At 43.5% G+C, this 17,169-nt stretch overlaps 1 protein-coding gene across 2 annotated transcripts in view; it reads right to left on the reverse strand.

Moving 5' to 3' along the window:
* Positions 1-17,169, reverse strand: part of SLC1A7 (solute carrier family 1 member 7) — a 66,015-nt gene that overhangs the window by 48,632 nt on the left and 214 nt on the right. The window contains exons 2-3 of one of the 2 annotated variants that reach the window (XM_044429876.1): positions 15,182-15,291; positions 7,408-7,487 (exon numbers count right to left, since the gene is read on the reverse strand). In XM_044429876.1, the coding sequence (XP_044285811.1) occupies positions 7,408-7,451 (44 nt within the window). In that variant the 5' untranslated portion in view covers positions 7,452-7,487; positions 15,182-15,291. Of the gene's footprint in view, positions 1-7,407; positions 7,488-9,240; positions 9,382-15,181; positions 15,292-17,169 lie in introns of those variants that run through there. The other variant, XM_044429875.1, reaches the window with a different exon arrangement.

The raw sequence follows: 17,169 nt of genomic DNA on the forward strand, positions 1-17,169 counted from the left end.
GTGCGGAGATATACATGTGTGTGGGTCAGGACCCAGAATGGGATAATCTGCATAAGAAATGAAAATGCACTTACACATTACATGCATGAAATAATCCCTTCTAAGTCTAGCTACAATCCACTGCAGTCAGTGGACATTAATATACTGATGTAGCCAGATTTAATAAATACTTGCTAACTATCCTCTAATAGGTGATGAACACTAAACAATAAAAATGATTTCTACAGTTAACTAAAATTAGAATTCTACGCTGGTTTAGATGGAAAAATGTCTACAATTCCTAGCATGCCTTGCTTTTCTGTAGAAATAGGGGTAAGATTTTATCCTCAGTTATGATTTTCCTCCATTATTAATTTAATTTAACTTCATCACAATCTTATCATATACATCAGATTAGTCAGAGGCCATTGCATTAAAACAGCAGGAACAGTTGGCCACCAGATCCAGTAACAACAACAAGAAGAAGAAGAATAAAAATAATCAGCAACTAGGTGAAGGTAGAGCTTAAGATATTGAGTGGAAACTAATAATGTAAAAATGGTGTGGAAGCAGGTAAACTTCTCTAGTATTAGGATTTCCCTATTTTTTCTCAACATTTCATCACTAATGGAAGAGAAAGAGAAATTCTTGCTGCTTCTCAACAAGAACATGTTTATTGCACCAGTCATAATATGCTATGACAAACATGTTCTCAGTCAGCACAAACAAATGCAGCACAGTGTTGATATGCTGTAATGTCTATTCTTGTCTCTCAATGTTGCGGACACACAAAGGCACATCCTGCCAGAAATGGTCTGGTTATATTGCCAAGCAATTGAATACATCAGTGCACAGAGAGCTTCGCAAACTCTAGTGCAAGGAAACTTGTATTCCAACTATAACTATACTTTTCAGGAAGCAAGGTGGCTGGGTGTGCCCTGCAGATGGTCATCTGGTTTGGGATATTTTAATATATGTTAAATGACGAGTAAGTCTAAATGATAGGAGAGGTGGGAAAAACAAGGAGGGCTATGAGTGAGAGATGACAGCCTCTGGATCCCCATAAAATTACTTTAATGCAAAAGAATAACCAGATGGGGAGTCCTCAACCTGTTTTAGATGGTGTTGCAGGTCCATAGCTTGGGGGTGTTCCTTGATCCATTTGCCTCAGTGGTTCAGAGTGGCTCCCACCAGCTGGCGGCCCAGCTACACCCTATTTGGACAGGGATGGCCTGGTTTTGGTAATCTCTAAACTAAGTTACTGCAATGCATTCTATGTGGGGCTGCCCTTGAAGAAGGTTCAGAAGCTGCAGCTAGTCCAGAATGCAGTAATCAGATGAATAACCAGGACCTGCAGGTCCAAACACATAAAATCAGTTCTGGTCCACTTGCATTGCCTGCCTGAATGCTTCTGGTCCCAATTCAAGGTACAGGTTTTAACCTAAGAAGCCTTACATGGCTGAGGACCACAATACCTGTCAGTGCACCTTAATCTACTTGGACACTGTGCTCAACCTCTGAAGAAAGCATGCAGGGAGGCAACAAGGGGGGCAGCCTTCTCTGTGGTGGTTCCACATATATAGGGAGGAACAACACCCGGCAGACAGTGCCGTGAGAGACCGCGCCGCGCCCGCGCCGGAAGACCGCGCTGGAAGACCGCGCTGGAAGACCGCACTGCGCCGCCGATTCCACCGCTACCTGACTGCCCTGCCACGCCCCTGCACACGTGGCAGGCGTGCCCGGACGGGGCGGGGCGTCGGGCGGCCGGCGGCCAAAGGGTGTCAGCCAAAGGGCAGTCGCCGCCATTTGGGGGGGCCGTTTGGGGGGGGCTGGGCTGGCCAGGGGACTTGCACTTTTGTTGTGTTAGGCCCTCCTGCTGAGCGGCGAATTTTAAATGTTTTTATAATTTTAAAGCGTTTTAAATTGTTTTATGGAGTCGTCCCTGGCCATGTTGCCGTTTGTATTTCCTGGGGAGCGCACTGGCGCCACCATTGGTGTGGTGATGGGTAATGGACGTAACAGCAGTGGGAGCTTAAAGTGTCCGCATAGAAGAAGGAGGGACAGATGGCTGACACCTGTCCCCACTTCTGGTTTTGCTCCCAGCCAGAGGGTGCCAGGGAGTCTTGTCAGTCGCCCCTGGGGCCTGACGGTGCTGTTGTTTAATGCCAGGTCGGCCAATAACAAATCTGCCCTCATCCATGACTTGATTGTGGATGAGGGGGCCGACCTGGCCTGTATAACGGAGACCTGGGTGGGAGAGGGGGGGGATGTTGCCCTCTCCCAATTGTGCCCGCCCGGGTATATGGTTCAGCACTGTTCACGGCCAGAGGGGAGGGGAGGAGGGGTCGCTTTGGTTTACCGAGCCTCCATCTCTCTCACGGGACTTCCTGTCCCTTCGAGACCAGGGCTGGAGTGTCTCTACTTGGTGTTGGGTGACCGAGACAGATTGGGGATTCTGTTGGTGTACCGTGCACCCTTCTGCCCAACAGTCTCCCTACCTGAGCTGACGGAGACTGTCTCGGACCTGGTGTTGAGGACCCCCAGGATGTTGGTCCTGGGGGACTTCAATCTCCATGCCGAGGCTAGTCTGACCAGGGCGGCTCAGGACTTCATGGCCTCCATGACGACCATGGGGCTGTCTCAACATGTCACCGGCCTGACCCATGAACGTGGACACACTCTGGACCTGGTTTTCTCGATGGGGCAGGAAGAAGGTGGTCTGAGGGTGAGGAATTTATGCTTGACTCCCCTGTCATGGTCAGATCACTTCCTGGTGAGGTTTGTGCTCGAGAGCGACATCTCCCTCTGTAAGGGTGTGGACCCGATTGTGTGGGTCCGCCCCCGGAGCCGGATGGATCCGGAAGGATTCCTGAAGGCCCTGGGGGAGTTTCTGGCTGACAAGACGGGTGCTCCTGTCGAGGCTCTGGTCGAACTGTGGAATGGGGAGATGACCAGGGCTGTAGACACGATCGCTCCTAAGCGTCCTCTCCCACTGGGCACAGCCCGCTCTTCCCCTTGGTATACCCCAGAATTGAGGGCGATGAAGCAGGTTGGGAGACGGCTAGAGCGTAGGTGGAGGAAATCACGGGATGAATCTGACCGAACACACTTAAGAGCCCACTATCGGGCCTATGCTGTGGTGGTGAGGGCAGCGAAAAAGAGATTCTTTTCCGCTTCCATTGCCTCCTCACAATGCCGTCCGGCGGAGCTCTTTCGAGTGGTGCAAGGCCTGGTTCGTCCAGGTCCGAAAGAAGAGCTGATTCCACCCTCAAAGGCCCGCTGTGACGACTTTGCCGGGCATTTCAGGGAGAAAATCACTCAGATTCGTCACGAGCTGGATTCCACTATTGATTCAGAGGTTTTAAGGGAGACACCAACGCTACCGTCTAGTCCAGAATTATTGGATGAATTTCAGTTATTGCGGCCCGATGATGTGGACAAGGTGCTTGGACGAGTACGTCCTACCACTTGCCTTTTGGACTCCTGCCCGTCTTGGTTAATAAAGGATTCCAAGCACGGGATTGGAATCTGGATCTTGGAAGTGGTTACCGCCTCTCTGAGGGAGGGTCGGGTGCCTGCCCCTTTAAAGGAGGTGGTAGTCCGACCAGTCCTGGAGAAGGCCTCACTGGATCCAGGGATGGTCACTAATTATAGACCAGTGGCCAACATCCCGTTTCTGGGCAAGGTGTTAGAGCGAGTGGTGGTGGGACAACTCCAAGCACTCTTGGATGAAACTGATTATCTGGACCCATTTCAGTCCAGCTTCAGACCCGGGTATGGCACTGAATCTGCCTTGGTCGCCCTGTACAATGACCTGTGCAGGGAGAAGGACAGGGGGAGTGCGTCCCTGTTGGTTCTCCTGGACCTCTCAGCGGCTTTCGATACCATCAACCATGGTATCCTTCTGGATAGGCTTGCGGGATTGGGGGTCGGAGGCACCGCCTTGCGGTGGTTCCACTCCTATCTCAACGGCCGATTCCAGAAGGTGGTGCTGGGGGACTATGGCTCTGCGCCATGGCAGCTTTGCCATGGAGTACCGCAGGGGTCCATTTTGTCCCCTTTGCTGTTCAACATCTACATGAAACCGCTGGGAGAGGTCATCAGGAGGTGTGGGCTGCGGAATCATCAGTACGCTGATGATACCCAGCTCTACCTCTCGTTTTCCACCAATCCAGGTGAGGCAGTGGCTGCACTGAACCAGTGCCTGGCCGAGGTAATGGGCTGGATGAGGGCCAATAAACTGAAACTCAATCCAGACAAGACGGAGGTCCTGTTGGTTGGCGGTTCGGGCTTCGGAGAAGGTGAATTGAACCTTGTCCTGAATGGGGTTGCACTCCCTCCTAGGGACAAGGTCTGCAGCTTGGGAGTGCTCCTCGACCCGGAGCTTTCACTCGAAGCTCAGGTGACAACAGCGGCGAGGAGCGCTTTCCTCCAGCTTCGGCTGATTCATCAGCTGCGTCCGTACCTGGAGTACGACTGCCTTGCAACAGTGACTCATGCGCTGGTGACTTCCCGTCTTGACTTCTGTAACGCGCTCTACGTGGGGCTACCCTTGAAGACGGTCCGGATACTTCAATTGGTTCAAAATAGAGCTGCCAGGCTGCTGACGGGGACTGGACGTTATGTTCACATGACTCCAGTTCTCCGTCAGCTTCACTGGCTCCCCATTGAAGTCCGGGCCCAATTCAAGGTGTTGGTGATGACCTATAAAGCCCTAAACGGCTTGGGTCCTGGTTACCTGAAGGAGCGCTTACATCCATATATGCCCAGCCACCCCCTGAGATCGGCGGGAGAGGCCCTTCTCCGGGAGCCCCCCGTGACAGAAATTAGGAGGGTGGCTACCCGGAGGAGGGCTTTCTCAGCGGTGGCGCCTAAGTTATGGAATGCGCTCCCCAGAGAGGCCCGCCTGGCGCTGTCGTTATTTGTTTTTCGGCGCCAGGCGAAGACCTTTTTATTTAAGCAACATTTTAAATGTTAATACCACTGAATTTTATCTGGCCAGGGCGGCTTATTTTATATTGTGTGTATATTGGATTTTAAATTATTATTACTATTTTATTTGTATATTTTAATTTATGCGGTTTTATTTATTGCTGTAAGCTGCCCCGAGGCTTCGGAGAATGGGGCGGCATAAAAATGTTCTAATAAATAAATAAATTTAGAACAACCTTCCCACTTTGGCTCACCTGGCCCTGAATCTGTTATCTTTTCTGTGCCAGGTAATGATGACCCTCTTCTCCGAGGCCTTTAAAGATTTACTTGGCTTTCCAGGGTCTTGAGGCTGTATTTTGCAGACTCATTTTTAAATATTTTCTGGTTTAGGTGTTTTAAACTTTTTATTTTGTTCAGTTTTGATTATATTTGACCGTATTTTTGTCTGTTTTTACTGATTGTTGTAAACTGCCCAGCCGTGGGGTGGTACAGAAATGAAATTAATAATAATAATAATAATAATGAAAGAAGTAGTAATAAAATGATTCTTTAGAAGCACCTTTTAGCCTAAAATTTGGCACTCAAGTAAGAAGTATAGCTACCAACTGAAAGGAATAGCTGGAAATATTCCTATAGAAATAGGGGAATGACAGACAGCCTGGATGCCACATTTTGGACCAACTGTAGTTTTCAGTAACTTTTAAAAGGCTGTCCTTTGCAGAGTGCATTGCATTAATGCAGCCATGATATATAACTAAGACATGTGTACCTATGGGATGATCTGCATTCTTCATAATTTGAAAAGGTGACACCTCTCCAACCAAGCGCACAATGGTACTTTTGGACAATGAATTGATAGTGCACCAAAAATTTCTAGCTGTAATAAACAGGAACTGAGGATGCTTCTGAGGCGGAGGTGGGGAGTAAAATTAATTGATCTCTAGTGCTTTGTTGCTTGCAGTAGGAAAACCTGTTCATTCCATTGTGCTATCTTCGTATATTTGTAAATAAAGCAAATATTGCAAAGACGTCATAAATTTCTAGTCCAGATCCTCCTCACCTAAAGAAAACTAATGCTCACCACTTGGAAAATTAGAGTACATATTTCATAAGGGAATCAGCTTGGAAAATTTTAGCACAGGATCAGAGGGATACAGGCTGTACATGTACATGGATGCATAACCTCAAGAGGTTTTTAAGAGTTCAGCCTCTATCGCAAACATCAACACCCGCCATGAAAACATGCTTGCATCTGTTGTTGAAATTTTTGCCTCATATCTTCCATCAAAGTGTACAGAGCACAGTAAGACAAATGGTACTACCAAATTCCTTGGAATATAAGAGTAATTTTAGTATGTGGCTGCACAAGCAATCACAGATTAATGAAATTCAAAATTCATAGCTGATGGCAACAGCAGCAGCACTAGCACACAACAGCAATTCTAAGAGTTATGGATCAACGAGTGGCAGGTGTTTCATATTTTAAGAAAATAACTGGAAGTTTGGATTTGAGCCCTGAAGCTGCCTGCATAAACTTACATCTTTGTCAGTTATGCTGGTCTTCTGGAGGTATTTGCATAAAGCATCCCTTAGAAGACTCCACCATTAAAATAATTCCAGTACATGAAAAAGTTTCTCATATTTGCCCTGGTATTGATAGAATTTGATATTATTTCTATGAAGCATAATGTGCACCTGCTATTTTCTATCATTTTTAAAGATACATCATGCATTGCTAAGCAATCAGTCTCTGTCAAATAATATTCTAATATAGAAAATGTATGTGCAGTTCTATTATATCAGTCACTTCGTGCAACAGATGGAGTGGGCAGTGTTGCTGCCGGAGCAACATACAGGGCTGCAGACATTACATAACATGTTTTCTTGTTAGCATTATTTCCAAAACAAGGGATTATTTAAGCACAATGCCAAGCACTATTTCCTATCTAATAGTGTGTGTCAACTGATATACTTGACTTGACCGGTCTGGTTTGCATTGTATCCAAAAGACATCTAGGATAGTGCTACCTATAACTCTTTAAGACCTAACTACTGTTTTATGTGCAGATGTACTTATCAGAGCTCCCAAAACATTTTAAAAGAAAGAGCCACTTTAGGACAGGGTGACTGGGAGTGAAGAGGTGGTGTGGAGCACAAGCCATTCCCTGTTTGGCTTTTCCCCTCCCACCTTCACAGCGCTTTCCCCCCATGAGATTTCAAATGTGCATTTGTCTTCTAAGTAATCTGATTCTGCTGTGAATTACAATTATATTTGCTATATGTTTTTGTTGCCCAAAGCTCCATAGGTAAACCAGCAATCATCTCAGCTGAAACCATAACTTTTTCTAAATCAACTGATCACAAGTATGCATGCATTATACAGTTGTCATCTTCAATTAATTTTCTTTAAAGTAATTCAGATATAGATGAAAGTTAGTTGTGTTTCCTCATTTCAGGGAATTAAGTTGTAAATCATATGATGATACACTAGCTTACCTTGAAACAACCAGAGGTAGAATCAACATTTTCAGCATTCTCATCAATAACTCTCCAGGAAACTGGAAATAGCTGATCTCCTATGAAAGTAAAGGAATGAGTTAATTAGTTGAGTATATATGCTTATCTTTCTTTGTTAAGCCACAGTTAAAATGCTGCAATCTTGTTCCTAAACATTCTGTCTCAATGGATGCCATTGCAAATGGCATAAGGTGCTTCAGGTAGATTATTTATGGTATAATTGCACTACCTCCTTTGTAGGGGACGCTAGATGACATCATTTTCATTTTGTATCCGCCTCATATGTTCCAACTTCTTTGCCTTTTTTGTTCCTGGAGTGCCAGAGGGACTTGCATTAACACTGCAATTGAATGTATGTATACCCAGAAGTAAGCCCCATTGAATTCAGTGAAGTCCTAGGTAAGTGGGTTTAAAAGTTCAGCCAAAGGGGATACAAAAGATTAAATAGCTTGAAGGGTGGGAAGAGGTGAAAATGAATAGGATGAAATAGCACTGTGGTTTGGAAAATATCAACAGATTGAAGTAATAATGCAGTCCTCGTTGCACTGGCTTGAAAAAATTACTGAAATGTATGAGGTAAACACTGTGAATTTAGTAGGACAGATGCTCTTAATATAGGGGGAAATGGTCTTCGGTGCAATTAGAAAAAAAGTATTAAAGCTTCTGTCACCAAGACATCTGTCCATACAGCTATTGATATCTCATTTCCCTGAAGGGAGGTCTATATGAATGAAACTTAATCCTGGTAAGAATGTGAACAACAATTAAAAATAGCTACTCTCTTGGTACAAACGTAATGCAGTGTTTTCTTTTGGCTTAGTATTTTCTCCATATGAATGATGCTATTTAGAATGAAATTCAGTTCTCAGTTGTTAGTAACAGATATCTCATGCCAATATATTTTCATATGCTACATTGTTTTAAAAGACACACACACACACACACACACACACACACACACACACACAGAGAGAGAGAGAGAGAGAGAGAGAGAGAGAGAGAGAGAGAGAGAGAGAATATGTTGTTTGGCAAGAAGATTAATGGAGCCTTCTATCAAGTATCTAGCACTGTGCTCTAAAGAAATTATTTCTTTCTGTTTGTCCAATATGAAATAGATGAATTAATCAAGTAGTTTTAATAACCTAACTTTTTAAAATAATGGCATTTTGTGGCAAGGTTCCAAAAATATTTCAGAGACAATCCAAACCACTGATTTTGGACTGATTTTACTAAAGTTTGATTGAAATTTGTGGAACCATATCAGAATACATTATAAGGGGCCCATCCTGCTGTATGACAACAACACTCACTTGTCAGTAGAAATAAGGCACTGTACCAGAAATTCACAATACTACCCTTTAAAGTCTTTGGATTCTTTAAAGTTGAATTATATTTGAACTGTCCTTTAAAGTATTATGACTACTGCAGTTTCAGGATCTATTTTTTTGTGTACATCTATCATTGCACAATAGCTTTGAGTTTGTTAAGAGATACCAGTACCAAAGAAGCCCTCTCAAACAAGTTCCTCCTTGCGAAAATCAGCCATGGTTTTACAACCAGAGTTCTACATCTTGGTTTACACAGTATCACTCAATCCTGAAATATGTTCTGAAAATCAGTGGCTAAGTGATTTTCTTATAAGACCAAAACTGTTTCTTCTCGCCACGACTGCTACATTTGCTGCTGCTGGTGCTGTTATTTCATTTCTATCCTGCCAGTAGCTGAAGCTTTCTGGCAGTGTACAACAAAATATAAAAAATAGGTTTAAAAGATGTAAAATTAATTTAAAATAATGTAACATGTGTCACTGACCTGTTGAGAGAGGCGCCTAGTTCTGAGGAAGAATCCAAGGAGGCATCCCACAATGACCGATAACACGGAGAGAATGAGTAAACCATTTCTTTTACAGACATCCTTGACCCGAGCCAGCACTGCATCGAGAGCCACTGCCATGCTGTCCTCAGTGCTCTCTGGGACAGAACCAGCATCCCATAGAAATGGAGACCTCGGCAGCCACTCCAGTTAGAATAGCCAGCTCTGACTCAGTGTAGATTAGATCAAACCGTTTCTAGTGGTGCTTAGCTGACCTGCAAGGTCACCTCTTCTGCCAGTAGCCACCAAGCCTGTAGCTGGCATTATTTCCAAATTAATACCAACAATCCTATTAGTGACTACATCAATAAGAACCTGGAAGAAGATTAGGGACTCTGGAAAATTAGAACAGAGTGGAGTAGTATTTTTGAAACAAGAGTGATCTCAAAGCCAAGCAACACTTGATATGAAAAATAAAGCAATTCATCATCCAGCCCTGATAAGTGCAGTGATCATAAATCTGGATAGTATAAAGAGAACAGAAAAGGCTGCTTATTCCACAGTCATTCAAAGGCTAGGTGAGTAACACTGGGTTATCATGTTAGGTTGAAATTTTTTATTTACATGTTAGGGTAGGGTAGTGACAGACTGGACTTGGTTAAGCAGGTTTAATTTTCACTGATACTTTAGGGGTAAAAGAAAATGCATGTACCTGTAAATGTGTGAACTTAAGTCTCTATCAATCTTCTTCTTGCAGCTAAATTCAGTGGAGGTTACTCTCTAGTACACATAGCATAACAACCTTATGGGGAGTGGGGCACCTGTCTCCTGCATTATCTGTGGCCAGACTCACCTTGGTCAGTGCCAGATTTGATAATTTACTGCTATTATTCCTGGTCATTGTGGAAGCTCGCACAATAATCACTGGGCCATTGATTATAAATCTAATGTTCTGCTATCACAACTTCTTACTTTTTAAAAAAATCAGTAAATTAGCCCATCATGCTATTTTTATTTTCTTCTTAGAAATTCAGCATAAGAAGCAAACCTCCATAGGACAGATACAAAGGACATTTTTATATCATCTACTCAAAAGTACATAAAACTCAATGAAGACCAAAGTACAGGCTGTTTCATTAGAGTTATTAAACTGGCTCAGCAAAGTTATAGTTATTTTCTCATGTTCCCACATCATGCTAATCATGCTTTAGTGAAATGTGCATGCACAGGAAGATGCTGCGGCAAACTTCGGGCTCATGTACTCTCTCTCCTATCTCTTCCTCTTACAAGTGCTAGGATCTTCCCCAACATCCCAAGTTCCATTAATTTGTTGTGTTGTCCAAAGGCCTCCTCTTGGATGCATACCCTAATATGATGAGGGGGTTTGAGAGTGTCAGAGAAACTGAAGCAATGCCACCAGGAGGCTACACTGTCTCATAGGATGGTCTCCTAGCAGGATCACCCAAGGTGGAATAGCCAAAGTGGAAACTCTAAACTAAGATGCCTCCATCCTCTTTGGGAGTAACAATCACATAAGCAGAATAAAATGGGTATCTCTAATGGCGATAGGGGCAGAGAAACTCCAGAAGGGCAGCTACTGGGCAGCCATAGTAGTCGAAGGTAACACTGGTGGAAGATCTTTCACTGACAACAGCAGAGACACTCAGGCTAACTTTGGTAAGTACCGTATGAAGGAGGCAATCAAAAACCATCTTTTTACCTTGAAAACCCTATGATGGAACAAGAGATAGCAGCAGAAAGAGAGATCTCCAAGTCAAAAGGCAGTCAATGAGCTACTAGGGGACAGCAAAGGGCAAGTACAAATAGTGTTGTTTGTCACTAATAATAAATAGATTAAAGCCAAAGGGAAGTCTAGTGGCAGGCATGCACCATGGGATGGTTTGATGCTGCACAACACATACAACTGGAATATGAAACATGAGAAGTATGAATCCAGGCAAACTAGAAACAATAAACAAAGAAATAGAACACCTAAATTAAATTTTTATTTATTTGGGATATTTCTAGTCTGTCCAATCACTTTTGTCTCTGGATGACTCACAGCAAAATCTATAAATACAGCAATAAAAATAACATACATAAACCAAACAATAATAAAGTAGATATCCCACAACTAAATATCATAGTACTTGGTGTGAGTGAATTAAAGTGGACTGGAATGAGACATTTTCAATCAGATAAACACAGTGTTTTACTCTGGAAACTCAGAAGAAGAAACAGTGGCTTACTGAGGCAAGATGTAGTAAAGGCAGTAAGAGGATATAATGCAAAACCGGACTGAATACTATCAGTCAGAATTAGTGAAAAGCTATCAGCATCACAATCATTCAAGCCTGCACTCCAACAAGAAACACTGAAGACGAAACTGAACACTTTTATGTAGGTGTTCAAGAGGAAATTGATAACACTCCAAAGCAGGACAGGTTGATTAATCGTAGCTGACTAGAATGCAGAAGTAGAAAATAAAGCAGAATCAAATGCTGTAGAGAAATTTGGCCTGGGGGTAAGAAACAAAATAGAGGGATGCCTCATAGAATTCTGTAAAGCCAACACTCTATTGATCACAAATACATACTTCAGGCAGCCTATCAGACAACTGTATACATGGATTTCATCAGATAACCAATACAGAAATTAAACAGATTATGTAATTGGAAACAAGAGATGGAGAAACTGTATTCTTGTTGCCAAAACAAGCCTGGCAGCAGACTGCAGTAGTGCCAAATAATTTAAAAATCAGGTTAAAGCTGAAAAAAATTGCTAACAGAAACACAGTTCCAAAATGCAACTTAAATAATACACCTGAGGAAGTTCACATGAAGAAAAGATTTGTATTACTCAGCTTAATTGACTATGAGCCAGAAGAACTGTGGAGAGAAACCAGGGACATTATTCCGGAAGAATGCCAAAAGGCAATTCCTGTAGCAACAAGAAGTAAAAAACTGAGATGGATGACAGAAGAAACACTCACAATTGCTAAGGGCAAGCAAGAAGCAAATACAAAAGGTGACAGAAATAGGGACATAATCCTGAATGCAACTTTTCAGTGACTATCATGTACAGACAAAAAGAACTATTACAATGATCAGTGCAAAGAGATAGAAGAGAACAACAAAGGAGGAAAAACAAGAGCCCTTTCCCAGAAAATCTAAGAAATAAAGGAGATATTTATTTAAAACTTTTGTAGACCGTCCCATTACAGAAGTCTTGGGATGGTTTAAAAATACAAAATATAAGAAAAAAAAATAAAATATAGTGTCCTAAAATTTTCCTAATAATAAAACCCCAATTAAAACAGTCAAGTCTTAAAATATTGGGGAAATAAAAAGGGTTTGGCCTGGCACCGAAAAGAATAAAGTGTCAATGCCAGTCAAAGCTCTCTGGGGAGCAAATTCCACAATTGGGGTGCCACCAGAGAGAAGGCTCTTCAAACTGAGATTAGGAATGCTGAAAGACAAACAAAGGATAGACTATCTGACCAGGAGAAAATAAAGAGAAGGTGGAAACAACATAGGGAAGAACTATGCAGAAGAGCTGAAAGGATGACAAGACTCCTTTAAAGAAGACTCTTATTAAGAAGAACATGCAATATTATAAGGTGAAGTGAAAGCTGCTCTGAAAGCATGTGAAAGAAATAAAGCATCCTGATAGGATACCAATAGAACTATTCCAAGCTGCAAAGACTTGGTCCAAATCTTAGCAAGAATATGCAACAAATATGGAGAACAAATGGCCTACAGACTGGAAACGTTAGGTATACATTCAAATTCCCAAGAAGGAGATGCAAAAAAATGCAGCGGTACAAAGTGCTGCTTAAGGTGCAAAAAAGAATATTACCCCATATGGAGCAAGAAATGCCTAATGTTCAAGATGGACTCCAAAAAAGAGAGGGAGCACTTGAAATCAGATTGCAAATACTGTTGGCTACTGGGGTACACCAAAAGAATTTCAGAAGATCAGTCTATGCTTTATAGACTACAGCAAAGCCTTTAATTATGTGGATCATGAGAGGCTATGGATAGCCCTTGAAGAAATGGGGGTACCTCAGCACTTCCTGAAGCATAGACTGCATTGTAGACAAGAAACTACTGTTGGACAGAATATGGAGAAACAAGAGCATCAGAGAAGGGTGTATTTTATCTCCCTATCCGGTCAATCATAAAGAAAGTTGGATTAGGATCAGAGGATTCCGTATCAATTTAAAACAGGGTTGGAGAACCTGCAAGTCATAAATTGATCCAATGAGCAAAGGTTCATCCCCTGAGGGCTAGCAAGGAGAGAAATCGCTGTAGTTCTCCTCTAAGCCACTAAGTGCTTTACTGCACATATGTCTTTTATATCTTCCCCAATAAAAATGGTGCAGGGCAGATAAAACTGTCCCAAATCATATGCTAGCACTCCTCTAGCTGGTGCCCTGGTCAAGGACCTAGCTGTGCTGGGTATGGACTTCCCACAGTCAGTTGGAAAAACTCCACCTTGTGACTAAATCACTTCAAGGTTACAAACCTCTGACATGTTCCAGTCCACCAATGGTTCAGCAGAGGGGCATCTGCCACCCAAAACAATAGTATATTCTTGATTTATGCTGATTAGTAATGCTTGATATAAGGAAAACACCCTTGACAATGACCCAAGTGCTTTAGGTCAGCTATGCTGCTAAGACGTTTCATGGGGGATGTGGATGTGCCATTTCAAGGGGAGCAAAGCATTTTTGGGAGTAAAAAGTCCCCAATTCTTTATTGGTCTTCAGTGCATACTGCATTTAAATGTGTTGCTCAAAAAACAAAGTTTTTGATTAGAGGCAATGCTTGTGTATATCACAGGGTTCCAAATTAAAGGAGTCTATATAGGTGTCAAATCAAGCCAGAACTTTCCCTAGAAGCAAAAATGGCAAAACTGAGACTGTCATACTCTGGGTACACATCAGGGTACACATCATGAGCTCTCTGGAGAAGTCAATCATGCTACAGAAAGTTAAGGGCAGAAGTAAAGGAAGACCAAATATGGGATGGACAGATTCCATAAAGGATGTCACAGACTTGAATTTACAAGACTTGAACAGGGCTGTTGTGTAAAGAACATTTTGGAGGACTTTCATTTATGGGGCCAAGCTGGAGATAACTTGTTGGCGCATAACAAAATACATATATAGCTTTCCCTTTACAAACGTCCCCATGGACAGTGTGTATTGGTTGATGTCAGCAGGGGATGCAAGATAGGAACTTGTGATTAAGGACTAGAAAGGAAATTCCTGATAGACTCATTCTTGCTCTTGATAATCTCTTAATTATGGAGATGTATGATATTGGATCCAATCCAAAGACAAGTGGTGAGACCACTAAATAAGGAGGAAGGAGATCCAGTGACTGATATGAGGGAACAGGCACAGATGCTAAATGACTATTTTGCCTCTGTGTTCTCCCCAAAGCTGGACTGGGGAGATCTGCATAGGAGATTAGATGAGGCCGGGGACTTAGGAGCACATATTAGAGTCACCCCCCTAGAAGTCAAGGGGCTCCTCAGGGCATTGGACATTACAAAGGCGCCAGGCCCTGACCCGAGAGTACTTAGAGAGTTGGCAGGGGTTCTTTCACACCCGCTGGCCTCCATTTTTGAGGCCTTGTGGAGAACGGGTGAAGTTCCAGAGGACTGGAGGGTGGCATCAGTGGTCCCAATTTTCAAAAAGGATAGTAGAAGGGACATGGGGAATTACAGACCTGTTAGTCTTACGTCCATTGTAGGAAAAACAATGGAAAGGCTCATAATAGAAAGAGATCTAGTGATGCTAGATAGGGAAGGGAGACTGACAGCCACACAACACGGGTTCTGCAAAAACAGGTCCTGCCAGACAAACCTTGTGGAATTCTATGACAAGGTTTTGAAATAGCTAGATGGAGGGGATGCAGTGGAGGTGGTTTACCTGGATTTCAGCAAGGCCTTTGACGAAGTGCCCGATGATATCCTGGTGCAGAAACTGAGTTTTGGGATACACCAAAGCACTGTCCAGTGGATTAGAGCATGGTTGACTGACTGAAAGCAGAGGGTAACCATTAGTGGGGAATCATCGGGATGGTGGCCAGTGACAAGCGGGGTTCCCCAGGGCTCTGTCCTGAGGCCAATCCTGTTTAATCTTTTCATAAATGACATGGAATAAGGGGTGAATAGTCTGCTGATCAAATTCGCAGACGATACTAAAACTGGGGCAGTGGCCACAACTGAGGAGCAGGTGCTCCAGATCCAAAAGGATCTGGACAGATTATGGAAGTGGGCAGGAGACAACAGGGTGGAGTTCTATGTGGATAAGTGCAAGGTCTTGCACTTGGGGCATAGGAATGGGTTTCATAAGTACAGGTTAGGGGGCAAGTGGCTGGAGAGCAGCACTTGTGAAAGGGACCTTGGGGTACTGGTTGACTGCAGGCCAAACACTGAGTCAGCAGTGTGCTGCGTTGGTCAAGAGGGTGAACACCACCGTTGGTTGCATAGCCAGAAGCATGACTTCTAGATCGAGAGAGGTATTACTACCACTCTATATGACTCTGGTGCGCCTGCAACTGGAGTACTGTGCTCAGTTTTGGGCCCCTCGTTATAGGAAGGATATATCCAGGGTAGTGTCAGTGCAGCGTAGGGCCACAAGAATGCTGGCCAGTTTGCGGGGGATGCCGTATGAGGTGAGAGTGAGGGAACTGCGTCTCTTCAGCCTGGAGAAGAGGAGATTCAGAGGGGGTATGTTGGCAACATACAGGTATGCGAGGGGATGTCACATGGAGATGGGTAGAGACCTGTTCTCCCCTGCAGAGGAAGGCAGGACACACTCCAACGGAGCAAAGCTCAGAGAACCAAGGTTCCATTTGGATGCCAGGAAGCACTTCCTGACAGTCAGGACCCTGAGGGTGTGGAATGAGCTTCCACAAGAGGTTGTTGAGGCACCATCGGTGAGGGTGTTCAAAGATAGGCTGGACATGCACATGGTGAGCCGGGGGTCAGACTAGATGGCCCGGGAGACCCCTTCTGACTTGCTCTGATTCTATGTTTATTTTAGGTTGGAGTGACATTCTAAAGAAATCCTTGCCTCCAGGCCCACAAGGTAGGTGAGAGTGTGTGGGGCCATTCTACAAGCTCCGCTGAACCCCCACTTTTCCCATTTCCTCCCCATTCGTCTTCCTCTGTGTGCTGCACTTAGATTTAGTCTGTAAGCCTTCGAGCAGGGATGGTCTGCTTTATCGATTATGTCTGTCATTTCGGGGAGTCATTCTGGTGAAGGAAGAGATAAGAAGATACACACTCTAACCAAACAAATATTTCAATGCACTAATTTATAAGCATTTATTTATTTATTTAAAACATTTATATGCCATCCCTTATGCATGACATCTCAGGACGGCTTACAATCATTAAAACAAAAACACAATAAAACAACCATATCAATATAATAAATAACAAATAACCAGAAAATATAAATTAAATAAAAAGTGACTGTTGACTATTAAAATTATTAGTTTTTAAAATAACCATTAAATTAAAAGGCTGAAAAGAGTATAAACTCAGGGCCAGGCGAACCTCTCCAGGGAGCACATTCCACAATCTGGGCGCCACCACAGAGAAGGTGGTGTCTTTTCGCGTAGATGTCTTTTTTACCTCCTTCAAGGAGGGTTCCTGGAGGAGGGCCTCTCCCGCGGATCTTGAGGGCATATAAAGAAGGTGACATTCATCTCGGTCCCAAGCCATTCAGGGCTTTATAGGTCAAAACCAGCACCTTGAATTGGGCCCGGACTTCAATTATGATATTATAAAGTATGCCATGATGTTTTGGAACTACAACTCCCCTTCACCTCAACCTGCCTTCCCAACTGGCCGTGTAGCTGTGGTGATGATCGCAACAATCCTGGAGGTCAAAAAGGTTGGGGGAAA

This window comes from Varanus komodoensis, unplaced genomic scaffold, assembly GCF_004798865.1.
Source record: "Varanus komodoensis strain SLA01 unplaced genomic scaffold, ASM479886v1 scaffold20_1, whole genome shotgun sequence".
NCBI classification, from domain to species: Eukaryota; Metazoa; Chordata; class Lepidosauria; order Squamata; family Varanidae; genus Varanus; species Varanus komodoensis.